Source organism: Urocitellus parryii, chromosome 5 (genome assembly GCF_045843805.1).
Source record: "Urocitellus parryii isolate mUroPar1 chromosome 5, mUroPar1.hap1, whole genome shotgun sequence".
Classification (NCBI taxonomy): Eukaryota; Metazoa; Chordata; class Mammalia; order Rodentia; family Sciuridae; genus Urocitellus; species Urocitellus parryii.
The window spans coordinates 78875959-78902539 of record NC_135535.1 but is presented as its reverse complement, the minus strand read 5'-3'; the positions used below and the strand labels follow the sequence as shown (position 1 = coordinate 78902539).

General features: G+C 39.1%; 1 protein-coding gene across 1 annotated transcript in view; it reads right to left on the bottom strand.

The window, feature by feature from the left end:
- The window catches only part of Sinhcaf (SIN3-HDAC complex associated factor), a 36631-nt gene extending 12026 nt beyond the window's left edge, over positions 1 to 24605 (bottom strand). The window contains exons 1-4 of the mRNA XM_077798918.1: positions 24452 to 24605; positions 9109 to 9256; positions 7409 to 7508; positions 5040 to 5166 (exon numbers count right to left, since the gene is read on the bottom strand). Coding sequence (XP_077655044.1) covers positions 5040 to 5166; positions 7409 to 7508; positions 9109 to 9236 — 355 coding nt within the window. The 5' untranslated portion in view covers positions 9237 to 9256; positions 24452 to 24605. The remainder of the gene's footprint in view (positions 1 to 5039; positions 5167 to 7408; positions 7509 to 9108; positions 9257 to 24451) is intronic.
- Positions 24606 to 26581: the final 1976 nt, after the last annotated feature.

Below are 26581 nucleotides of genomic sequence, written 5' to 3'. Positions count from 1 at the left end.
GCAATCCTCCTACCTCTCAACTGCTCAGGTAGCTGACTGAGGCTATCTACAGGTATGCACCACGTAGGCTGGATTACCCTGTTTTCTTTAACCTATAGAAACCATGTCTTATGGTTTAATCTCAAATTCTGGGAAGTACATTTGAACACAATGAAGAATTCTTCTAGAATGTAAATCTGGAAATTCTTCAAATAACTGCAATCTTAAAAGTCTTTAAAATTAGGTAAGATTTAAAAAGGTACAAAGGAGTGATTAAGGTAACATGAGGTTAGCTGGGAATAGTGGTATACGCCTGTATAAACCCAGCTGCTCAGGAGGCTAAGGTTGAAAGATCTGAGCTCAAGGCCAGCCTTAGCAACACACTGAGACCCTGTCTCCAAAAAAAAAGCATAAGGTAGGTAAAGGTAATATGGAAAGCCACTATGTGCTACAGAAACTGAGAAACTGATTTAGCTCAAATATGCTTTTACTAAAATAGGACCTCCAAAGACTTTTTAGGGAACATTTATTCTATCACAATCAGAAATCAGTGTAGATTTTGAAAAGGATGCCATAAAAAGAATAGCGAGCCAGGCATAGTGGTGGCAAGCCTATAATCCCAGTGGCTCAAAGAGGCTGATGGAAGGGATGGGGACTGTGGCTCATGGTAGAGCGCTTATCTAGCATGCATGAAGCACTGGGTTCGGATCCCAGCACCATAAATTTTATATATATATATATATATATATATATATATATATATATATATATATATAAATAAACAGATAAATAAAGGTATTATATCCATCTACAAGTAAAATTATATATATATTTTTTAAACAAGAGGCTGATGGACAAGGATCACAAAGTTAAAAACCAGAGTCAGGACCACAGAAAGCCCTGCTCAAAATTTTAAAATAAATAAATAAATGAAAAGGGCTGAGGGTACTGGGATTGTGCACAATGGTAGAGTGTGAGGCACTGGGTTCAATTCTCAGCACCACATATAAGTAAATAAAAAAAATAAAAAATATTTTTAAAAATTCATTAAAAAAAAGGTTAGGGATGTGATTCAGTGGTTAAGCGCCTGTGAATTCAATCCAGTACCCTACCCTCCCAAAAAATAGCCAAGTCAGGTGTTACTCAGGCATATGCCTGTAAATCCCAACAACACAGGAGCAGAGTCAGAGAACTGCAAGTTCTGAGAATTGCAAGTCAGCCTCAGCAAATTAGCAAGACACTGTCCCAAAATAAAAAGTGGGGATGTAGTTTAATGTTAAAGCACCTCCCGGTTCAATCCACCATACCAAAAATAAATAAATAATAAAAGATAGTGAATGGGCTGGAGATATAGCTCAGTTGGTAGAGTGCTTGCCTCACATGCACAAGGCCCTTGGTTCAAATCCCCAGCACCACAAAAGAAGGAAGCTAAGACTGTGTGTCTTACAAAACCCTTCTTTAATGCAATTATCCCCATTTCTCCAATTAGAATATTGTAGATAAATGTTAACTGACTCCAAAGTAAGCCATTGCTTAATGATAAGAACTGTAATTTCTTTTCAGTTGGTACTGCAGATTGAACTCAGGGGTACTTTACCATTGAACCACATCCCCAGACCTTCAAGGATTGAACCCAAGGGCACTCAACCACAAAATCACATCCCTAGCCCTTTTTATATTTTATTTAGAGACAAGGTGTTACTGAGTTTCTTAGGGCTGACTAAATTGCTAAGGCTGGCTTTCAACTTATGATCCTCCTACCTCAGCCTCTTAAGCTGCTCCCAGCCCTTTTTTTTCTAATTTTATTTTTTATTTTGAGAAAGGGTATCACTAAATTGCTTTAAATTTAAAGGGTCTCACTAAGTTACTGAGGCTGGCCTCAAACTTGCAATCCTCCTACTTCAGCATCCCAAATTATAGAATTACAGATATGGGCCAAAATGCCCAAATCTTTAAGCTCTAGGTCCAATGCCTTTCCAGTACACCACATAACAATGTTTTTCTGGGCATGGTGGCACACACCTGTAATCCCGGAGACTCAGGAGGCTGAGGCAGGAGGATTGAAAGTTGAGGCAGGAGGATTGAAAGTTGTGGGATCCTGTCTTTAAAAAGGGCTAGAGACATACTCAGTGGAAGTGCCTCTGGGTTCAATCCCCAGTACTTTTTTTTTTTTAAAGGGAGTATACAGACCATACACGATGTACTGTCTCCAAACTTGTTATGATATATACAGGATCTAGTAATTCACAATATACCTAAGAAAAACCTACTTCAGTTTGAGTTGTGAATATTCACACACCTTATTTATCAAAGGGATTTACTTTCAGTTTCCAACCACTACACAGTCCAATTTTATCTTAAAACTCTTTAAGGTGCAATGGGCATATTTCCTTAGGTAAGATCAAAGTAATATTACTTTGTCTATTACTAAAGGAAAAAAGCTAAGAATATACATGTGAATAATCAATTCCTCTGCCTTCAAGTGATAGAAGAATATTACAATTTCCAAAATATTTATTAAAACATCTAGTCAGAATGGAGGGTAACAACATTAAACCTTTTTTTTGGAAGGTAGATGACAATTGGTTTAAAAAAAAAAAGAACACACATAATTAAAACACATACACACAGACATACTGTTATGTTTCTTAAATGTTTTACTATTAATATATTAAAATAGCTACCATAAATTAAATATATCATTAGAGTAACTAAAGGAAGACTGTGTATAACACTCTCTACTAAGAATGATCTGGAAAGATCAAGTACTGAAGCACTTGTTATGCTACCAGGGAAAAACAGTTGCCCTTTGGAGCACAAGACTTTGATGTTAAGACAAACCTGTAAGTCAAACTCACCTCAATCACTTACTAACTGACCTGGATCAAGAAATAGCCTCTCTGTGCTTCCTAACCTAAGTAATAAAATGGAAATAATAGAGATATAAAGTGTACAAAAGTGGTCAAAAATTAGTTCTCCCTCACTCCCTACTTTTCCTAGTTTAAACTTAACTGTCCTTCAGTTATGCCACCATTATACCATCCCTCAAACGTGATACTCATAGTAATCTCACAATCTCACACACAACACAGATGACTTTCAATCTAAGAGTCTGGAGACAGGCATTACTCAATTTGTGGGTTATAATTTCTAAAATTACTTTCTAGGAATCCAGGCTTTGCTCTCAGATTGTCCACTAATTGTTTACATACCTTTTTTTTTTTTTTTAGGCAGTACTGGGGATTGAACCCAGGGACCCACTATCACTGATCCACACCCCCAATCCTTTTAATTTTGAGACAGCATCTCACTAAATTGCCCAGGCTGGCCTTGAACTTGTGATCTTTTTGCCTCAATATCCCAAATAGCAGGTATTTTGTGAGTAACAGATATTTTCCAGGGGGGAACACGGCTTGTGTACCTTGCCTGGCTTACTATATTTTACTGCATAATTGTTGCACTCTGATTTTTCAGTCAAAAAATTGGTTTATAACCTTTTGTTGCATAATCATCACATGGTATAATTAATCCTGTTCTTCATGCCACTTAAAAGATTAAACAGAGCAGCAAAGTATTCACCAGTGGCATATGGATGCACATTTGTCCTTGTGGACACTGCAAACCAAGCCTAGAATTGTCGGCACAAGCTCATAAGTGCGGCAGTACTAAACAAGTGTCACTGAGGACAGCACCATCAAATAACAAACCCAATAATACAGTGGCAGAATCTTTGGACACAGATTTTTTAAGTCCATATTTTGCAAATTTTGTAAAATTTTCTCAAGTGTAATATTTCAACTATAATGCACAAATCCTGAAGAATTAATGTTTTTAGTTTTTTCAGACTAGAAAAATGTTCAATAAACTGTCAAAGAAATGATCTTTCTTGATTTGGACTACTCAGTTTTAATGTATATTCACAAGTATTCCAAGCATCCTTCTCTTGCACTAAAGAAGTTCAATAATAAATGATATTTGAGTAATAACAGCAGGATTTTTTTTTAAAAAAAAGAGCTGCACATAATAGTCACACTCCACTGGTTTGTTGTTTTTTTTTTTAATTTTTTTTTAAGTTGTAGATGGACACAATACCTTTATTTTGTTTATTTAATTTGCTGATATGGTGCTAGGGATCAAACCCAGTGCCTCATACATGCTAGGCAAGCACTGTACCATTCAGCCACAATCCCAGCCCCTACTTATTTTTTTATGTGGTGCTGAGGATCTAACCCAGCACCTCACACATGCTAGGTAAGCACTCTATACCACTGAGCTACAAATAAAAGCCCCACACACTCTACTGTTCTAAAAAAAAAAAATTGGCATAAAATTTGCAACAAGACAGGCAGGCCAGTGGCACACACCTATAATCCCAGTGGCTTGGGCTGGGGATGTGGCTCAAGCGGTAGCGTGCTCGCCTGGCATGCGTGCAGCCTGGGTTTGATCCTCAGCACCACATACAAACAAAGATGTTGTGTCAGCCAAAAACTAAAAAAATAAATATTAAAAAAATTCTCTCTCTCTTTAAAAAAAAAAAAAAAAATCCCAGTGGCTTAGGAGGCTGAAGCAGGATGATTATGAGTTCAAAGCCAGCCTCAGCAAAAGCGAGGCACTAAACTAAACAACTCAGTGAGACACTGTCTCTAAATAAAATGCAAAACGGGGCTGGGGATGTGGCTCAGTGGTTTTTTGTGACCCTGAGTTCAATCCCTGGTACCACCAGGAAACCTACAACAATTATACAGTAAAATATGGTAAATATTTTTTGCATACCTCCTAAATTCAATTTCCTTTTGCATAAAAATCAAATATATAAAATAGAAATGCACCTTCTAGAAAACTAAGATATTTATAAAGAGACATCAAAGCAGTACAATCTGAAGTGGCTCAATAAAGTATTTTTAAGATCAAAATCTAAAATTTCATAAAAATAAAGATCTCTACCAAGTCAGTTAAGAAATATGGGGAAAAATTGTCCACACATACAATATACCACCCCCAACAAAAAAATAAAAACTGAAAAATTATTCTCAGTACCAATGTTCAAGTATCAAACTTACTGTGACGTTTAAATTCCTTCTGCAGTTTACTGATCTGGTTGCTTTTTATCCTGTTTCCAGATAGAGTTTTTACTTTCTTTGGTTTCAAAGTAGTCTTTAGACTAGGTCCTGCCCTTGCGTCTACCACCTGGAAGAAAACACTGAATATTTAATACCATTGAAGAGTTATATGTTCCCTTTGGTTCAGACCCATGCCTATTTGAGAACCAGAGTTTTACAAAATGTTTCTGAGGATTCATGAGAATCTTTAATCATCACACAATATAAAGAATACTATTTATCTATTGGGTGCTTGTTTTTAAATTCTTTTTTTTTTAAATAATCACAGGGTCTGTGGGGAAAAAAAGATTTAATAGATTTATGTTATGGGTTAATCATTACTAGATGACCCAACTAGGTGAAGAAGAATCAAGAATCAATTCTACAGGATGATGTATAACAATGTAAACAGCTTTCATTTATTTCTAATTCTACCACAAAGCAGTAAGGGGGCTCTTTTTGTTACTCTAATTTTAGTCTGAAGAAAATCAAGGTAATAAGAAAATTATGTATATTGCCTTTTTCCATTAAGCTAATAAATAAATAATCAAGGTGATTAGAGAGGAGACAAGACTGAAATCAAGGTCTTCAAATCTGTTCTCCATGTTCTTTTCACTATATAGTTGAATTCCTGAGGTCAGTTATGCAAAGGTAATACATGCTCCCGTATGTAGCCTGGCCACTGATCTATCCACGATGGTTCTACTATGGTCCTATTTCTTGTGTGTTCATTCACATTTACTACTTGCAGATATGTATGTAAAAAGGAAGGTTGTCAGGCTGCGGTTGTGGCTCAGTGGTAGACCACTTGTGTAGCAAACATAAGGCTCTGGATTCGATCCCCAGCATCACTTAAAAAATACTAAATAAAGATTTATGTCCATCTACAACTTAAAAAGTTCAAAGTTTTAAAGAAAAAAAAAAAAAAAGAATGGTGCACAGTGGCACACACCTATAATCCCAGCAGCTCAGGAGGTGGAGGCGGGAGGATCAAGGATCAAGAGTTCAAAGCCAGCCTCAGCAATTTATCGAGGCGCTAAGCAGCTCAGTGAGACCCTATCTCTAAATAAAATAAAAAATAGCGCTGGAGACTCAATAGTCAAGTCCCCCTGAGTTCAATTCCTAGTAACCCCCCCACACACAAAAAAGGTTGCCATCTTCAAAATCAGAATTTTAATCTTCTCCAGATGAACTATTTAAGAAAAATTCATAGTAAGGTTAACAGATCCAAAAAAAATCTATCACAATAATTTAACATTGTCATCAAAAGACAGACTAAGGATAATAGAGGAAAAGATAAAGAAAAAATGCTTGTCTACTTAAAAACAATACTTTGTGGAAATTTCATGGAATTGAAGAGATCATATTAAGTAAGACTTGGGGCTGAGGGGGAGCTCAACAGTAAAAAGCACTTGCCTGGGGTATGCCAGACCCTGCGACTCAGGGTTTGTTCTAATTTATCAAAAACTAAAAAAACTGGGTTGGGGATATAGCTCAGTTGGTAGATATTTGAGTAATAACATGTGCCTCGCATGCACAAGGCCCTGGGTTCAATCCCCAGCACCACACTCACAAAAAAAAAGTTCTAGTAACATGGGAAAATAAAAGGGCTAAAATTTCCCAGTTTGAACAACTAGATTTAAATAGATTAATAACAACTTCAATCTAACTGATTATTATATGCTTCACTTTATATACCATCTCATTGTACTCACATTAGCTATGTGTAACTATTGTTTTACCCTTTGTAAATAAATATAACCTGTCTAAAGTCTACAACTACTGTAAGTGGTAAAAGATCCAAACCCCAGGTTTTATTCTAAAACCTATATGCTCATTAGTACCAACCTGAATTCAAATAAACATGTTATTCTAAGAGTTAAAAGAAAAAATCCATGTCTAACTCTGGACACTGGGTTAAGCCTTAAGATATGTGAATATGGGGGCTGGGGATGTGGCTCAAGTGGTAGTGCATTCACCTAGCATGCATGAGGTACTGGGTTCGATTCTCAGCACCACATAAAAATAAAATAAAGATATTGTATCCACCTAAAACTAAAAAATATATATATAAAAAAATAAAAATAAAGCTTTAAAAAAAAGATATGTGAATATGCACTGTGAATTGGATACTGCCTTATGAAATGCCACACCTGGCTATTCTGTTCCAAACATATCAACATGGTAAATGATTATATATCTGAGCAGCAAGTAGTATTATTTTTTATTCTTCAAACTTTGCCATCCTAGGCATATTACTTCCTAAATTAGAAAGAAATTCATGTTACTTTAAATTATGAGATATAACTGATAAAACCAGATGAACTAACATGATTCCAGTTTTTTTTTGAACCTGCTGGTAACTTCTTCCATCTTTTCACAAGCAGAACACAGGCATTACAGATGTCTCCTGAACGAGTCTCATGCAACCTGATGATAAACAATAAAACCTGTATTAGTCTCTTTAGTTTAAAGGATACACACAAATACATTTCTCCTGGAAAAAAAATTAATTTATGACTTATAGATGCAATCATTGTAGATTGCCTAGTCCCTTTGTTTCAGGGACATATTTCAGAAATATAATTAACTTCTTTAGAGGCAATGAATCAAGTCTACATACTCAAATTTGGTAATTTAAAAATAAGAAGAAATAAATCAGTAACAATTTTAAATATTTTTAAAATGAAATAGTAAGATTTACAATCTAGAAGAGAGATGATCACCATGGTTTTAAGCAATGCTGTCATTCTTGAAATATGTAGATATTGCATTAAGCAATAAAATGCCACATTTTAAGTAAAACAATGTATCATGACGTTCCAATTTCACAAGAAAAAAAAGATGTATTGTAATTTTTAAAGTGATTTTTTAATCTGTATAGGGAGAAAAATCTATTGGACTAGTTGTCAAATATTTTTAAGCTGTATCTCTAACGAACTTTTGATTTATTGTATTCTTCCTGCATGGTAAACACAAAAACAAATTAATTTTGAATATGGGAAATGGTTCAACATTAAACATTTTAAGCCAGGTACAGTGGCACACACCTGTAACCCCAGCAACTCGGAGATGAGAGAATCACGAATTCAAGGTCAGCCTCAGCAACTTGTAGAGACCATGTCTCAAAAATTGAAATAAAAGGAGCTGGGGTTGTGGCTCAATGGTATAGAGCGCGTGCCTTCCATGTGTGAGATGCTGGGTTCAATCCTCAGCACCACATAAAAATAAATAAACGTCTTTTATCCATCTACAACTAAAAAAATATTTTTTTAAAAAAAATTGAAATATAACAAACACTTTTATCCAGTGTTTGTTGGAGAATAAGTTTCATCTTATTGGGGCCAGGGTTGTGGCTCAGTGGTAGAGCACTTGCCTAGCATGTGTGAGGCACTGGGTTCCATCCCCGGCACCACATAAAAATAGAAACAAATAAAAAAAGGTACTGTGTCCATCCAGAACTAAAAAAATATTTAAAAAAAATAGTTTCATCTTATTAGGCAAAGGTTTATTGCCATAAATGAAGAATATAATTATGAAACAAAACCATACATACCCTGAGCAGGTTTCAGGGCAGAAAATTTTTTTCATCATCTTCCTCTGTTAAGTTAGATTACAGTATGAAATACTAAGAACCACTATTAATAAGAGAATAAAGATAATCTTTAAAAATCTCTTTATATCATGAAGATAACAAAAGGGTTTTTTTAATTAGAACTATAAGGGGCTGGCAATTTGGTTGTTAGCTCCTAGTAATATGAAAAAAAAAATTAGGGGCTGGGGATGTGGCTCAAGCTGTAGCGCGCTAGCCTGGCATGCATGCGGCCCGGGTTCGATCCTCAGCACCACATACAAACAAAGATGTTGTGTCCGCTAAAAACTAAAAATTAAATATTAAAAATATTCAAGAAAAAAAATTAGGCTGTCAGTATGGTTTCATTTATTTTAAGAAGAGGAACCTTAAATAGCCTAGATTAGAATATAAATGATCTGAATTATTTAAAATGGTACAAACATCAACTGATCTTACCCAAAACAGCTCTGGAAGTCCTTTTCATAACGTTTACTATCAGTGAATCGAGAACTGGAGGACTTAGCTCTGCAAATACAGCAACCTTCTATACTTCGGTACATCTTTGGCTTGTGAAAACCAAACATCTTTTCTTCTGGGCAAAAGCCTGTAAAGTCAAGGGAATTGACACAGCTTTGTTGAGGGATATAAGAAGAAAACGTTAAGACAGACATGGTGGAAGCTGGGGATGTGGCTCAAGCAGTAGCGCGCTCGCCTGGCATGCTTGCGGCCCGGGTTCAATCCTCAGCACTACATACAAACAAAGATGTTGTGTCCGCCGAGAACTAAAAAATAAATATTAAATTTAAAAAAAAAAAAAGACAGACATGGTGGTACAAACCTATAATCCCACTCATTTGGGAGGCTGAGGCAGAAGGATCCTAAGTTCAAATCTACCTTCAACAATTTAGCAAGGAGGGCTGGGGTGGTGGCGCGCTTGCCTAGTATGTGTGAGGCACTGGGTTCAATTCTCAGCACCGCATATAAATAAATAAAAATAAAGATAACTAAAAAATATTTTTTAAAAAAAAACATTTTAGCAAGGAGACCGTTAGCAACTTAGAGAGACCCTATTTCAAAAAAATAAGTGGGGGACCTGGGGATATGGCTCTGTGGTCAAACTCCCTGGGTTGAATCCCTAGTACCAAAAAAGGAAAAAGAAAACATTAAGATTTTTTTCTGTTCCATCCCACCCCAAGCAACTTGGGTGTTTCATGACCAAGATGAAGAGGTCTGCTCTGGGAAAACACTTCTGCATCTATCACCATTTTTGGCACTACCATGTATAAAAGTGTATAAAACCATAAAGTCCCTTTGGGAGGCTTCTACCTCCTAGCCTGGCCAATACTCATTCCAAAAATGGAAAAGGAGAGCTTTTTTTTTTTCTTAAATCAAGTTTTTAAGCAAAAAAAAAAAAAAAAAAAAAAAAAAAAAAAAAGCCACCACAAATCCTACAAAATGACAAAAATCACAATCAAGGATGCATCCTAAAATTTAAGATTCACCTTAGTATCCTGCACCTTTGTAATTAATGGGATTTCCCTCTGGGGAAATTTTGTGCATTTACCATGACCACTACTTCAAACTAAAGTAGCACACTATGCATCAACCCACATCACTTTGCTCTATGGGAAATTAGGGGGGATTTCTTCTATAATAAATAGGAAGTTCTAAGCAGTCAATGTTGGCCCTGAATTATAACTGCTGAAAGGAAAATGAAAGCTTCACAGAAATCTAAGCTTAGAATTTATAAATAATTTAAAAAATCCTTGCTGGGGGTGCAGTTCAGAGGTAGAGCACTTGTCTAGCATGTTCAAGGCCTTGGGTACAATCACCAGTACTGAAAAAAATAATAATTCTATTAATCATTAATTCAAATTAACAATGAGCTCATATTGCCTGACCATTGCTCTGCTCCTCATAAAGTTTTTGGAAGTATTCTATGAGGCTTTGTGCTAGAGCAGTGAATAGTGAGAAGCAAATGTTCAAGAAATACAGAATGAAATAAAATATATTTCTCCTGGTCAAAATAATCTCAATACCAAGGAAGGATGAAAACATCTCTAGGCCTGGATACAAAAATGTATATCTTAGAATTTGGAATATGCAAACCAAACCAGCACACCTAGACTAAGAAAAGTGATGAAAAAGTAATGAATATAGAAACTAAACCCCAATGGGCAAGTGCAGAGGTTATGTTAGTGTATGTGCAAGGGTCCAACTGATGATCACAAAAGCATCATATAAAGCATGAACAGATAATTATCATAGTTCTAGGAGGTATAACCACAGAATACCATCTATTCTTTCTGTTTTGTTTTGGTGCGGAGGGTACTGGACACTGAATCTAGGGATGGTTTACCACTGAGCTAGGTACCCGTTCTCTTCTTTTTTTATTTTTAAGATAGCATCAAAGATGCCCAGGCTGACTTCCAATTTGTGATCCTCCTGCCTCAGCTTCCTGAGCTGCTGGGATTACAGGTGTGAGCCACCATGGTCAGCTGGTTTTACAATGTTTTTAAAAATAGCTTAAAAGACTTTTATTAGAAAATAATTAGCTAAAAGCTGAAACTTCCCTTTTAAACAGATTTATTGTTAACTACATGTTCCTTTTTGATGTTTTATTGGTGAAGATGCAGCCAAAAGAGTGGGATGAGGCAAAACAGAAGACCACTTATGCATTTCAATGATTAAGTCTAAACTAAGTTACCTATAAGAATTGTTAAAAGGGCTGGGGATGTGGCTCAAGCGATAACACGCTCGCCTGGCATGCGTGTGGCCTGGATTCGATCCTCAGCACCACATACAAACAAAGATGTTGTGTATGCTGAAAAAACTAAAAAATAAATATTAAAAAATTCTCTTTCTCTTTCTCTCTTCTCTCTTAAAAAAAAAGAATTGTTAAAACAAGATAGCATAATATTCTTATCATAATCATTTTAGTTCAATGCTTGGGGATTTTTTTTTTTTTAATGAAAAAGAAAGTACCCTCTACATAGTAAGAAAAAGTTTGGGGCATATATCTTTTTCAATCTAACAAAGCAACCTACATGAGAACTGAAAAAGAAAAGCCCCCCCCCCCAAATGGTCTTGTGTTGCTTTGGAAAAAGTAATATTAAAAAAAGAAAAAGCAATATCAAATGACAGGACTATAGAACAGGAAAGTAGAAGTTAATGTTTTAATTTGTATATTCCTATTTTAAAGTAAACTGTAATACAGATTCTGTCCTAGAAACATCCTGTGATCTCCAAACTCCCCTAACACCCTGCCTCTGAGGTCAAAAGTCCACAGTTCCTCTTATAATCATCAATAGCTCTAGGAAACTTCAGCCTCTCTCCTCAGCAAGGACAAAGGAAGTGCATACAGCAAAAAATGAGCAGTTCATTCCATTAATACACAAATCCTATTATAACAGATAGATTCCCCAATCAGATTCCCCAATCCCCACCCTCACAATCTCTTTCTTTACCTCCCAAATAAACCTGAGAGCAAAACTATGCAGCACTCAAATCATCTCTAAGTTTTAACTGCCTTCATTAAAGCTGGATTTGGCCAAGAAGCCAGAGTTTGTCCCAGTTATCACACTGGAAAGCTAACAGAATGTTAGCTTTCTTTTTAACCAACAGCTAATGTGAATCAAGTGTTCATCTTAAGTGATTTTTTGTTGGTGGGGACCAAACTTAGTCACTAATGGCAAGACATTTCATTCTTCATTTGAGGAATATTCTTCCTAAACATCAGGAAACAGCTTGATACCTTAGGATTAATAATTCCTCTTTACATAGCTCTATGACCTTACTTTTGTCCTAATGAAACTTTTCTGACAGAATCCCTAAACAACTTAGCAAGACCCTGTCAAAATTAACAATAAAAAGAGCTGGGGGGGGGGTTGGGGTTGTGGTTTAGCAGTAGAGCACTCGCTTAGTAAGTTTGAGGTCCTGGGTTCAATCCTCAGCACCACATAAAAATAAATAAAGATATTGTGTCCAACTAAAACTAGATAGATAGATAGACAGATAGACAGACAGATAGACAAATGCAAGCACTGGGGAATGTGGATCAGTGGTTAAGGGCTCCTGGGTTCAATCCTAGGTACCCCCAACTAACAAAAAAAAAAAAAAAATTCTGCCTGAACATGAGGGGAATCTAAACCCTAGGCTTCACCATTTTCTAGTCAATGTTCAGTGAGAAATGGAGTGGGATGGCAGACACTTGCTCTGATACAACATCAAGTTGCACATAAACCTTTTTTTTTTTTTTTTACTTTTTTAAAATATATTTTTTAATTGTAGATGAACATAACACCTTTATTTTTATTTTTTTTATGTGGTGTTGAAGATGGAACCCAATGCCTCACATGTGAGAGGCAGGTACTCTATCACTGAGGCAGGCACTCTACCACTGAGGCACATGAACCTTTTAAAAGGATGACTACTTAATAAAGCTATTAAGGTTTTTTTCTGAGCTTATTTATGCACTTTAGAGGCACCTGGGAATCTGCAACAAATACACAGGGGTTTCATTCTGGGCTTTGTTTACAGCAACCCAGGTAAGCAGTAGTTGGTGTTTAACCATTCTTCAGGTTTGGGGAGCCCTAATGTTAACTGGAAAAAAAATTTAAGTCAATGCTCACTCATGTTTTAAAACAAACTGGGCATGGTAAGACATATCTATCTGTAATCCCAGAGACTCCGGAAGGGTGAAAAAGGAGGATTGCAACTTCAAGGCTATGTAACAGCAAAGACCTGTCTCAAAATAAAAAATAAAAAGGGCTAGAGGCTAGAGATAAAGCTTAGTTGGTAGAGTGCTTGCTTAACATGCAACTCAGTGTAAAAGCCTTGAGTTAAATCCCCAAACACCCCTACCAAAAACACCCTTACCAAATTTCTGGAGTAAAAGTAAGGACATAAAATGGCTTCTGAAACCAAGTTTCTGAATATTTTTGAGAAAGTAGAGAGCTGGTGTAGCATAATTTGATTTTAAATGTCATTTGTTATTTGAAATGGTATGATAGTTCTCTCGAACTCTTTCCTAGTCCTACACTTGTGAAATATTAAATAATTCCTCCACAACAATCTATCTTATTTGTTCAAATAACAAGTTAGCTATTAAATTTTTTGCACCTTTTAAATCTATTCTGGGTTAAAAGCATCACACCTTTCAGCACTGTTTTAATAGATGGAGGCAAATACCATCCACTTCCTAACTGATGAACAATTACAGTGGAAGGCAGACTCTACACAATCTTACCTTTAAGGGTGCACTTAGGGAGAACAGAAGAAAATTAAGCTTTGTGATAAACCCAAAAATAAGGGAAGACTTAAAATATTATAAAAATTTGTCTTCCAAAGTTAAATAGCAATGATGACTGCAGAACTTGGTCAATATACTAAAGGCCACCAAATTGTATACATTACGAGGTGAAGTTTATGGCATGTGAATTTATTATAAGCCTCTTTCTTAAAGATACACTTAAATGAGTTGGGAATTCTCCTGTCTTTATCATCTTCATAACCTCGGCATCTATGATAGCACTAGTATCAGAGAATACTCAATAAATGTGGCTTTTTTAAGAATTTTAACCAGGGATTGAACCCAGGGGTGCTCAATTATAAAGCCACATCTGTAGTCCTTTTCATTTTTTGAGACAGGGTCTTGCCAAGTTGCTTAGGGCCTCATAACTAAACTTTTCTTAATATGCTGTCATTTGCCAAATGCAATGGCACAAATGCATAATTTCCAGCTACTTGTGAGGATCACAGGTTCAAGAACTGCCTGAGACCTTTAATGAGGCCCTGCCTCAAAAATAAAGAGACTGGGGACTGTCGTTCAGTGGAAAAGCACTCCTCCGTTCAGTCCCCAGCACCACAAATATAAATTATTTTAAAAGCTGTCATTTGTATAACACTTTACCTTTGATAAATATTTGACAAAGTATATTCATTGACATATTTCCTTAGCTACTATTGACTAAACACTCAAATGTTTAGAATTACTGTAACAGTTAAAAACAAATCAGCTACCCTAAAATTTTAGTTCTGTCAATTTAAGTGAACCTCCCAAATTTCAACTAAATCAGCAAAAGTGGTAAGAAATAACTAACTATACAAACAAAATATCAAAGAGACCAAAAAGTAACATTTCAAAATACAAAAATTAATTCTAAACATCTGCTGGAGATTTTTCTACCTACTGTTGAGTTTCATATAAATCTAATGATCATCTCAATGAAAACATGGGGAATGTAATGCTGGTGTTGATGAGTCAAGAAAAGGATAAGAGGGGCTGGGATTGTGGCTTAGTGGTAGAGCGGGACCAGGGTTCAATCCTCCGCACCACATAAAAATAAAGGCATTGTGTTGTGTCCATCTACACCTAAAAAATAAATATTAAAAAGAAAAAGAAAAAAAAAAGAAAAGAATAAGAGCACCCTATATATATCAAAGATGTAAAGGGTCAATTTGAATGAGACTGTGAAGCCAAAGATGACGAGATGATGTCTAATATTTTACCTAATTTAACACACTTAAGTTCACTGTGTATAACATAAATAGTATGGAAAAAGAATCTCTACTGTAAGTCAATATTGTAGGAAGACCATTTAAGTTTTCTGATAATGTTGAAGATGACCTTTTAAAAATATTAATACCAAATACTAATACTGAAATGCAAATTTCAGTTTTAATATCCTTTTTAGCATGGAATTGGGTGAAAAGTTGAAGAAATTACTTCTGTCCAGTATTTTTTATCTCTTTTTAATCTTAAAAGCTTGTTAATTTAATACTTAGGTAAATGGAGAGGGTTCTTATTATAAATGTAACATTTGTTAGACTCACCTTAATTGATTGTTTATGGCTTTAAAGGATACCAATAGTTTCTTCAATACAGTAACTTCCCAATTCCACTTTCTAGAGTTGTACTTCTGACTGTTTTACATTCAAACATACCTTTCAAAACTCAAAAATTCCCCTGGATGGACTATATGGAAGAAAACTAAGAAGTAGCCAAAGGTGGTAACTCAACAGTTAATTTCACAACTTGTCCATGCCATCTTGGGAACTGAAATTCTGATAGGCACAAATCAGGAAAGCAACCAACCTCCCAAGTGAAAATATTCTTAGATTACAATAAACTAAAACCTTATAGCTTCTAGTCATGTTTTCTTTCTAAAAATCAACAACCTAGACCTAAACAAACACACACACAAACATTTGAAATGACCTAATGTCCACAGATTATCAGACTAATACTATAAAAAACTGTTTCATTCCTTATGTCCAAAATATCTTGTTCTATATAACGAGCACAGAATGTTTTAAAAGTGAGAACTTAATAGTAAACAGTAGTTGCCTCTGAAAAGTGCAAGCATGAATGAAGGCAGCTTACTTTCACTTTGCTCCCTTCTATACAGCTATCTTTTTTAAATCAAGAGCATCACTCCCCCATAACTCTGGTTATCATCACACACCTTCATTTAACTAAAAGAGGAAACTGAAAGAAGCCCAGAGGGCTTAAATAAACTTCCTCAAAGATCTACAGATGGAGAGATACATGTTAGAAAATACATTACACGGGACAGATTATAGAATGGACTAGTGAAATCAGAATAGACAACAGCAGAATGGGAAGGAAACTGCCCAGAGGAGACAAGCAAAAGATTTGTAAAATGGGAAGGAAGCAGCGATGAACAAAGACAAAAGGAACCAAGCAACCAAAGACAACTTTGAAGTGAAAGAGATGCATTTCTTTTAGAGCCAAGCTTTAAATGACAGGATGATGGGAAAGGAAGAAAAAAAAAATAAGCATTAAAAAAAAAAAAAACCCAGTTGATCACATGCTGTGGGATACTAGAGTTGCTGTAATGGGTAATGCCACCATTTTAGTCAATCGTATACTATCTTTAATCATCTGTAAATACAGGATCCAGTAAACACTAACAGTGTAACTAGAGCAACACTCTTCACAAAGGGTCAACAGGACTAAGCGCTTTGTATTCTCCCGCTGCTAGGCCACTTGGTTGTAGTATTCACCAACAATGAAACATATTTCATCAGTGCTTAAGGAAGCCATGCAATAATAAAACATTATTATTTCCTCTTACCTACTTCCAGATACCAGCGTTATGTCCCAGCTTTAAAGGTTCTGAATTTAATCACTTAAGAGATAAAATTTAAATCTGCCTGGAAGAAATGAAAAAGGGGTGTTGGACCCCCACTTGCTTGCCAACAGCTTTTACACACACACATACCCTGTCTCTTATAAAATATGGAAAAACATTTATAACTGTGGCTGTCTACAGGATCCATAATTGGCTGAGGAGCCTAAAACATCCTACAGGAAAGGGGTCCAAACTAAAAACAAGCCTTCAGCTAAAGCAGCACAGATTGAAAATAAAAATCACATATCCAGACTTTAGATAGTATAAAAAAATACTAGTTATCCCAATTCTACATTAAGAGTGATTCCAGAGGATAAGGAAGTTGAAGGGGGGGTTGGAGTCTTTATTTGCTTTTAAGAGATGATTCTCAGTTACAAAATGTTAACTATAGTGAGCAATGAAAAAAGTACTATGAGTCAACTTGATGTCTATTTGGGTTCTGTCTTTACAACTTAATAGGAAGTAACTTTTAATTTTATTTGCCTCTTTGTATATTAGGATAAAAAAACCTCACTTCTACTTTCCAAGGATGCTGCTATGAAACAAGCATAAGAAAATACAAGTGCTTGTGCTCACGGTTTTTTCCCTTGAATTTAAGACTTGCACATTACAGAAATGTAAATTCTGTCTTTACCAGGATATATCCAACAAATTAAATGAAAGTTTTCCCTATTTTAAGGTTTTAAGTCTAGGCCTGCAGGAAAAGAGGAACTTGATCTTTTTAAGGAGACTTTACAGTCATTATAATAGGCCCATAGTCCTTTCTTATAAAGATGTTTTTCATTTTCAGGCTTGATAAAAATGTTAAGAAAAGGGATGTGGGCCATCCATGGTGGTATGTACCCATAATCCCAGCTACTCAATAGCCTGAGGCAGAAGAATCTCAAATTTGAGGCCAGCCTGGGTAACACAGAAAGACCCCACCTCAAAATAAAAAAAGTGAAGGGCCAGGGGTTAGCTCAGTAGGCCTTGGATTCAATCCAGGGGTTATGGTAAACACAGACCTGATCTAACCCAAACCTCAGTAAATTTCCCTAACCTTTCTGATCCTTCTGTTTCCTCATCTATAAAATAGTGATAAATTCTAACTCTTGAATATCTTTAAAGTAACAACAAGAAGTGGTATTTTACACTCAGATCTGACAGTTCTTTTGATACATGGATCTTCCCCTTTTCTGTCCTCTAACATTTCAGATATCATTTTGCTTTCTGTTTGGGGCGTCCACTCTCTGGAAGTTACCAACACCCTTAATGGTAATTTCCCTATATTCATGTCCTGCTCCAACCTCTTATTTTTGCTGTAGCTCAATAGAGCCAATTGGTCAATTTTAATCCTTATATGCCCTTTTAAATTGGTTACATAACTTACCCTTCTAAATCTTTTCTTCCTGTGTTTACCTGTCTTGGTTATTACCCACAGTTACACACACAAATCTGAAGTCAACCAGTCTCTTCCTTCTCATTCTCTCCAGGATCCCCCCATCAAGAGACCTATGAGATCCTTTAGAGATCTGCTTCTTCCCTTCTCATATCCTCCTCTCCATCCCTACTGCCTGTTTGTCCTTCATCTTGGTGCTTGGTCTCCTGTTAGGACCTCATAACTGAATTGTCTACATCCTTCAAACAGGTACTATCTTCCTAAAACTCAAATTTAAATCAACCCTGCCTTTAGGATAATATCTAACCTCCTTGGCAAAGATTTCAAAGCTCTTCAGGATCTAGTCCTGCTTACTAGCTGCTCCCAGGTTGAAACTCTTATATTCTGTGAGTATCAGACCAATTTTAATAACTAGCCATTCTGTTACTCAGTATGAGATGGTATCCTTCCCATTCCCTAAACCTGGGAAATTATTTTAAGAATTCTACCCGGGTGTATGCCTGTAATCACAGCAGCTCCGGAGGCTGAGACAGGAGGATTGCAAGCTTCAAGCAATGGTGAGACCCAGTCTCTAAATAAAATACATTAGGGCTGGGGATGTGGCTCAGTGGTCATGTGCCCCTGAGTTCAATCCCTGGTACCAAATTTAAAAAATAAAGAATTCTTTAATAATTTTTACAAAACTATTCCATACCCACTTTAGAACACCTGCCAAACAATATATCACTTACTTCTTTATTTGTATTACCTACTCTGCTCAATAGTAAACTGTTGCAGGGCACAAAGTCTTACCATTACAACCAGGTGCTAACTGTACACAGTACACAAGGAATTTGCTAATTACCCAAAGAGAGGATAGCCAAGATGAATCTGAAGGATACAGATTAAGAAATGGTGATCACAATAAATATGGGAAGAAAAACTTTTAAAAAACTAATGTTTTAAAATGAGTTCCTTTTCTTTAACCTTTGGTCTATAAATTATGAGGTTTAAAGATTTCCAGGAGGGGCTGGGGATGTGGCTCAAGTGGTAGCGCGCTCGCCTGGCATGTGTGTCGCCCAGGTTCAATCCTCAGCACCACATACAAACAAAAGATGTGTCTGCCGAAAACTAAAAAATAAAATAAAAAGATTTCCAGGAAATGTAAATTGAACAAATTACTGAAGAGAAGAATGAATGGTAAACAATTTTCAAAACTGGTAGGAAAAAGATTTCATGCTTATTTCTAATGGGAGTGTGGGGAGATTAGCAGACTAATGTGGGGGAAAATGAGAACTACTGCAATTCAGCAAAGACTAACATTAACCAAATTACAATAACCAATAGGTGGAAACAACTAAATACAACAGTAGAAGTGAATTAATTTAGCCTAGTTGCAACTTTCATACTTGAATATAATAGCAAATATACCTACAACTTTAATATCACTGGTGCAAGAAGAAAACCTCCTTACATTGAAAACAAGAACCTGTCTTTTGGACTAGATTTCCAGATTATTTACATAGTACAAAAAATTTTAGTTACATATACAATTAAAAGGAACACTGGAGAACCAAGACAATAAAAATCCCCACAGAATCAAAACTAAATGTCAAAAATACAGGACATTCCTGTGAACAAGGGAAATCAACAAGAAAGAAAAGTGGCCTTTTCTAGGTCTAGAGAGGGCTTTCTGATATAAAATGGTTGAATCAGAATTGGAAAGGCAACCAGGAGTTGAAGGCAGTGTCTTCCCAGAACCGGTTTCTGAATGTGGGGGAAGGGGCCAAACATTCACTCTTTCCATTCAACATTTACTGAATGTTTCTCTGGGCAAGGTAATTGACAAAGGTCTCAGTTTTATCTTATGTAAAATGTCTGCTTACCAATGTTGTGAGGATAAGAGCAGCCAGTATTTATTAACCATATCACTTGCTTAATAATTTACAACTCCATGAGATAGGTTCGACTGCCATTTCACAGATGAGAAAACTGGACCACAAAGTAACTCTGAGATGGATGATCACAGCTTTGGAAACGAGGCTGTACCATCTCAGATCCAGAAACTTCTGAACCACTAACCCAAGTGTGCTGTAAAAAACATGTTCCCTTTCTTCAATTACATTCCTACCATCTCTGAAGTTAATAGAAAATGACATATCTCTAAAGCAACCTATGTGCCTGCAATGGTAAAGTAATTAACTGTCCTCATAACAGCCTTATAAAGTTGGTTTGGGTTTCAAATAAGCTTCAGTTTATTTTACAAGGAAAAAAAAAATCACACTCAAATTATGTTGCTGACAGAAATGTTCCTGAGTCTGAGCTCAGGGTCAAATATTTTCCCAAGACCTAATTAATACAGTGGGGCACAGGGAGTGGAGGGGACAAAAGAACTTGACCATACAGATTTCAGATACATAGAAATAAAAAAGAATACTGTGAAACAGCAGCCTTAGAGCCTGTTGTCCATCAAGATTCTAGAATATTCTACCCATTGACTTTTCATCTCCAATCTCCCACAAAATACCAACAGAAGGTAGTGGAGTCCCTGTCTGTCTTTCCCACCCTAACTCCCCTTGATAAACCAAATCTTTTATTATATACACCATCTGATTATTAGAATGAAAGCATTAAGTTCTATGGTATTTAAAAATTTCAAAGGATACAGAAATTCTACCAGTAACTGAGATATGAAGAACTAAGAAAAACAATCTCAGTCTATGTGCAAAACACCTCACAGGCATTTTAAATACATGAAAAATAATAGCCTGAAGGAAAACCAAAATTTACTATGTTCAAGGTTTTTCATTTTCATGACCTGGCTCTTTCTATTCACTTCAGAAATGTACTGATACTGGTTGCCTTTCAGTATTTGTAATTTGGTCATTCAAAACTTAGGAGGAATGTGTTCATTAAACAATGAAAAGAAAAACTGGTTTTCAATTTTTATGGAATTTTTGGTGTGTATGTGCAAAACATTTAAGGACATTATTTTCCAGTCAAGTCATAACCATTTCTAAACTAACCCTTAAACGGATTAGAACAGTAGAAATCACGAAAGAAGCAAAGAAGCAACAGATATGGTGCTGCTTATCGAATGTCTAGACTGCAGGCAAACCCCAAATACCAAAGAAGCATCCATGTGTCAAACCAGTATAATTTTTTGAGCTATGCCTGGGGCCACATACCCAAAAAAAAAAAAAAAAAAAAAACCACCAAGGAGGGGTTGTAACCAGAAGGTCAACCCCAGTTCACATCACAGGAACTAGGGAGAAACTAGAAGGGTCAAGCTAGTTAGCCATTACCAGTGTCATCTTCCGGAGCAGCTTCCTCACCAGCCCCTTATAATATCTCTGAAAGGCCCAACCCCCTTAACATTTGCTTCCTCAAGGTCATGCTAAGATAATGCATTTGAATATTTGAGTCGCACACACCTAGGCCAAAAAAGATCCCCTCTCCCAAAATCATAGCATAAAATGCCATTAGCCTTTGCTCCGGAACTTCATCAGAAACTCCCAGACTTAAGGCTGGGCAACTAAATGTGTTCAGTTCTGCAACATCAATTATTAAAGGGCTTTTCAAGTCTGGCAAACTAGCAATTCCAAAGCAGGTGCTTTCAGTGTACTTTTAATGATAAGGTCAAATTCATTTTAATTATTAAAAGAAAAAGAAAAAGAAAAAAGTTGTCTTTAAACTTCCTTGGGACAACGTCAACAAGGGAAAACCAATGCTGGGATAAAACTGTAACAGGGTCCCTGTTTGGCTAAACAGTAATTCCTCCTCTTCTGAGTGCCTACAGTAATGGAAGGTTAGAAGGAGAAAATAAAAAAACAAAGAAACTGACTGGGGTCATAGTTACCAGCACAAACTCCGCACCACCTTCCCACCCCAAGAAACCCACCCCAACCAAAACAAACCTGCCCTTCCCGGTTTCCCCCTCCCACACCAAAGCACACAAAGCCTGCTGGCACGCAGGATTCGCCCACAGACCTGGCTTCCCTCAGCATCAGCAGGGCAACCAGGAGCCCCGAAACTTCCCCACGGGGCTTTTCGGGTGTCGTCCGGGTTGGGCCCCCTGGACGTGCGAGGACGCTAGCGTGGAGGAGGGGCTAGCGGCACTCGCCCGTTTCCCCGAAAGCAGCAAAATGCCTCCCGCGTGCTCTCCCGGGGTCTCGCCCCCTCCCCTCCCAAACTGCGCGTCCCCTCGGCACGCGGCGACCGAGGAGAGAGACACCAGGCGGCAAATAGAAATGCTCCCTGGTGGATTTGTTGGTAAATAAGACACCACGGGTCGGGAAGAAAGAAAGTTCCTGTGAAGGGCGGCTCGCCAGGGAGAGGGCAGCGGGAGGCGAACCGCATCCCCCGCAGACGCCTCCCTCACCTGAGTGGGAACAACGGGCCCCCGCGCCCGCCCGGCCCGCCTGGCGCCTCCCGCAGGCCGCGCCTCCCGCACGCCGCGCTGCCGGGGCTTGTTCCTCCTCATGGCTTTGCCCTGACGTAATTCAAACATGGCAACAGTTCGACTTCAAAGGCGAATCCACAGACCTCCCAGACGCAGACTCCCGGGCCACCAGTAACGGCCCGAGAAGTCCGAGTCTAGCTCTCCCCGACCCTCGCCGGCCGCGGCCCCTGGAGCCTGGGCTGAAGTGCTGGGGGCCCGACTCGGTCGCCTCACCCGCGCGCCGGGAGCAGGGAAGCACGCCGCCTCCCTGCGCACCAGCATGGCACCTAGCACAAGTCGCGCCGCCAAAGTTTCCCCACGAGGGCCTGAGGGACAAAAGCCCCTCCCGACACTCGCCCAAACTTCGGGGCCCCTGGCCCGCAAGGCCCTCCGCTCGGCCGTCGCCCCGAGCGCCGCGGGGCCCGCACGGGCACATGCAGCTCTTTGTTTTCTGTCCAGCCCGGCGCTGCCTACGTGCAGCATCAAGGATGTCGGAGTGTTTCTCAGGGGCGAGACACTTGACGAGCACCTCCGGGAAGGGTCCCGACCCGCGTCCTGAGGGTCCGGAGCCCCATCCTCTCGTCCTCCCCTCGGCAACGAGGCCATTTAATCAAAGTTTTGCAGTGTCCTTGATGAGAAACGCCCGGATTGCCCGCCCCGCACAGGCTGAGAGTTGGCGACTTTCACTCTGCTTTTTAAACTGGCAGGACGCCATCATCAGCGAATCACATTGTCCTGCCGGCCGGACCTGCCCGACAGCGACCGCATCCCACAGCTCACAAGGAGCTGGACATTCATTCCCAGAGCAGGATTGCTGCCCGAAGCACGTGGTCTGTCATGTTGAGCACAAAAAGCGGTGCCCTCCGGAGTTCGCTCGCTCCCGCAGCGCAGACAACGCCACTGCCTCCATCCCTCAGGAACTTAGCGTAACTGGCCATCTTAAACCGCGGGCGGTCACCCTCCGAATGGGAAGCCCTCGCGTAGCGCCCACACCTACGCTACAGGTGAATAAATGGGGAGCAAAACTTCGGGCTGCAAAGACACCTCGGCCACCAGCGGCTGTTGGGCGCGGTCCGCGGACAGCAGGCGTGTGGAAGCCAGGCTGTTTTTAAGCGACCGCGTGTTGCTCTCATTGTCGCATCCGCATCCCCCCGGAGTTCGGCAAACAACGCCACGCCGCGTGCGCTCCCGGGAAACCCGGCGCTGACCACCGAAGGCCGATTTAAACCCCCTAGCGCCGCCAGCTCGGAAAGGAGATGGCAACTTAGTTTTCGAGCGATGGCGTTTATTGTCCACCCTATCAAAACACGCGCAGGGGGCTGCGATCAAACTACAGAGCGAGGTTTCACAACGGCGCCCGACCCTCCTCGAGCTCGCGCCCACGCGGACGCACGACCCCGGGCCGCCCCGCGACTGCCAGCAAGTCATTTTCCTCCCGGGCCTTCCAGCCACCGGGTTCTCTTTCGCTAGGGAACACTGCGGCTGCGAAAAGTCATTGTCACCTTCAACGTGGATCCCTCAACTCCGCGACTCCTCAGTCATTTCCAGGATCCACTCACTTCCCCCGGCCCCCGACTTTCGGTTTACCTCAAATACCCTCCCCAATTTAAAAGTACACGCTAAACATGTACACACAAAAGACCCCGGGGTCTGAAAAATCACAAAAACAGCGCTCCCAGCAATGCCATCTCCAAGACAAAACTTCCTGTGTTTGTGTGTGCGTGCGTGTGTGTGTGTGTAAGGGCTGGGGGGAGGTGGGTGAGGTGAAAGAGGAAAAAAAAAACACTCTGAAATCAAAGCCTTGTGAGACAGTTTTGCACCAGAGTAATGATCAGAGTCACTCACCTTCCCAAAACTGCCGATCCACGCGCAATAGCGTCCCCGAGGTGCGGAGTGCACACCAGGCCAACCCCCTCCAAGCGCTCCCTCCTCAACTGCCTTGTCTAGAAAGATTGTCTCCTGCAGTTCTGCAGTTGCTACCGCCGGACGGGAAGGTGTAGATTCCTCTTTCCCTCTGCGCACGCGCGACTCCCGGTACAAAATTCTCTTGAATCGAACTTATTTGCATACGGGCGCGCGCGCGTCGCGGACTGGGAGGGGAGAAGGCCAGGCGGCCGCGCGCGCTCCCGGGGCCTCTATTGTCCTTTTAAGGGGAGAAGTACCGCGGCGCGGGAAACGAGGCGGCCTGAGGGAAACGAGGGCGGGGACGGCTTACTACAGCGGACGTCACATAAACAAACGCCTCCTGGCTGGAGGCGACTGCGAAGGGGGAGTGGCAGGATGGGAAAGGCGGAAAGGTTAGCAACAGGGGGAGAAAACTAGGCTGCGTGACGTGCTTTGCACTCCCAAAGTTCTTAGGGATCACGACTTGGCGTTGAAAAATAGTTTTAAAACTGCTTTGCAAAATCCTCACACCTGTGCCCAGGCTCTGGCGTGAGGTGACCGAGAAGGTGGTCTTGTAAGCACCAGACTGAAGTTATACTAACCCCATGTTTGCTGAATTTTGTTTTAAATTGAGTTTTTAATCTTTTAATCCTCCTCTACGTCAGCAAAGATTTAGTTTTCGTAGTTTTAATGAGTCGTTTAGTGAAGTCCAATTTTGACATCCTGTCTATCCACCAACTCCCTCTTGCCCTTCTCACACGGTAACCCAACCCATCACAATCCAGGTTTTTTTGTTTTGTTTTGTTTTCCGCTTTAGCAGTGAGATTTCAGGCCTCTCAGAATTGAATGGTTGTTAATTTCCGTGGGAACAGTGCCGCTTTCTTAAAAGACTAGTCTGTGGAAAGCCAGTAATCTAGGGACACTCATACCTCCTCCAGCTGCTTGTAAAAGGTGTTCCAGTCACCCAGAAATAATACCACTAACTGGTGGTCTTGGGAATTGAAAAAATAGTGAAATGCAGGCTTTTCCCTGTGGAACGTATAATAATCTAACAACCTGAACTATTTTAGACACGGGGATGGTGGGTGGGGGGAATGTTGGGGGGACGGAGGCTGAAGTAACTTCTCAGATGGAAAAATGGAAAATGAAAAAAGTAAAAGATTGTGATACCTCTTTATTCCAAGGACACATGTAGCCCCAAAGACAGTCTGGTTTATTGGTAATGGGAGGGTGGGGAAAGAGGATGTTTTTTCCAGAAACTTGATATTGGTCCCAAGCTACCAAAGTGTGAAAATCAACCATAAAACTTTATCATCTGCTGACAAGTTTCACTGCTTTCACTGTAGTGTCAACAATAAGAATTTAAATAGATACTTCTGAAACGCTAATTTAATTCAACAGCCAGTTCACTGAACATACAGTACAAACCCACTTCTGAAGTCCTTAACTAAGGTTTTTGTTTGTTTATTTGTCTGTTTTTGTTTTCTTTCCTGTGGTACTGAGGATTTAACCCAAGACACTCTATGGCTGAACCATATCTGGAATTTTCAATCCTTCTGCTTTAGCCTCCAGGCTTGCACCATCAAGCCTGGGTAAATATATTACCAGTATTTTGAGTGTGTGTGTGTGTTGTTGTTGTTGTTATTGTTTGTGTGTGTGTGTGTGTGTGTGTGCCTGTGATGGGGATGGAACCCAGGGTCCTACATAAGTTAGGAAAGTGCTCTTCCATTGAGTTATATCCCCAGCCCAAGGATAGGATTTTATCTTACCCATTTTTGTATCCCAGTGTCTAAGAGCACAGAAGATTCTGAATACTGGATAATTGCTTGTGAAACAATAAATTAATGTACATTTTTAAATTTATAAAGGTTGGGCCGGGTATATAGCTCAGTATACAGCACCTGCCTAGCATGTGCCAGACCTTGGGTTCCATCCCCAGCACTGGAAAAGTAAACTTTTATTACAGATTTATCTCAAGTTAAAACATCTTTACTATTGTGTTTGACCTAAAATCAGTTCACTGTGGCTCCAGTGAGGCAATCCGTTAGCTTGTATTATTTATGTGACCTAAAATGAGTTTGGAGGTTATAG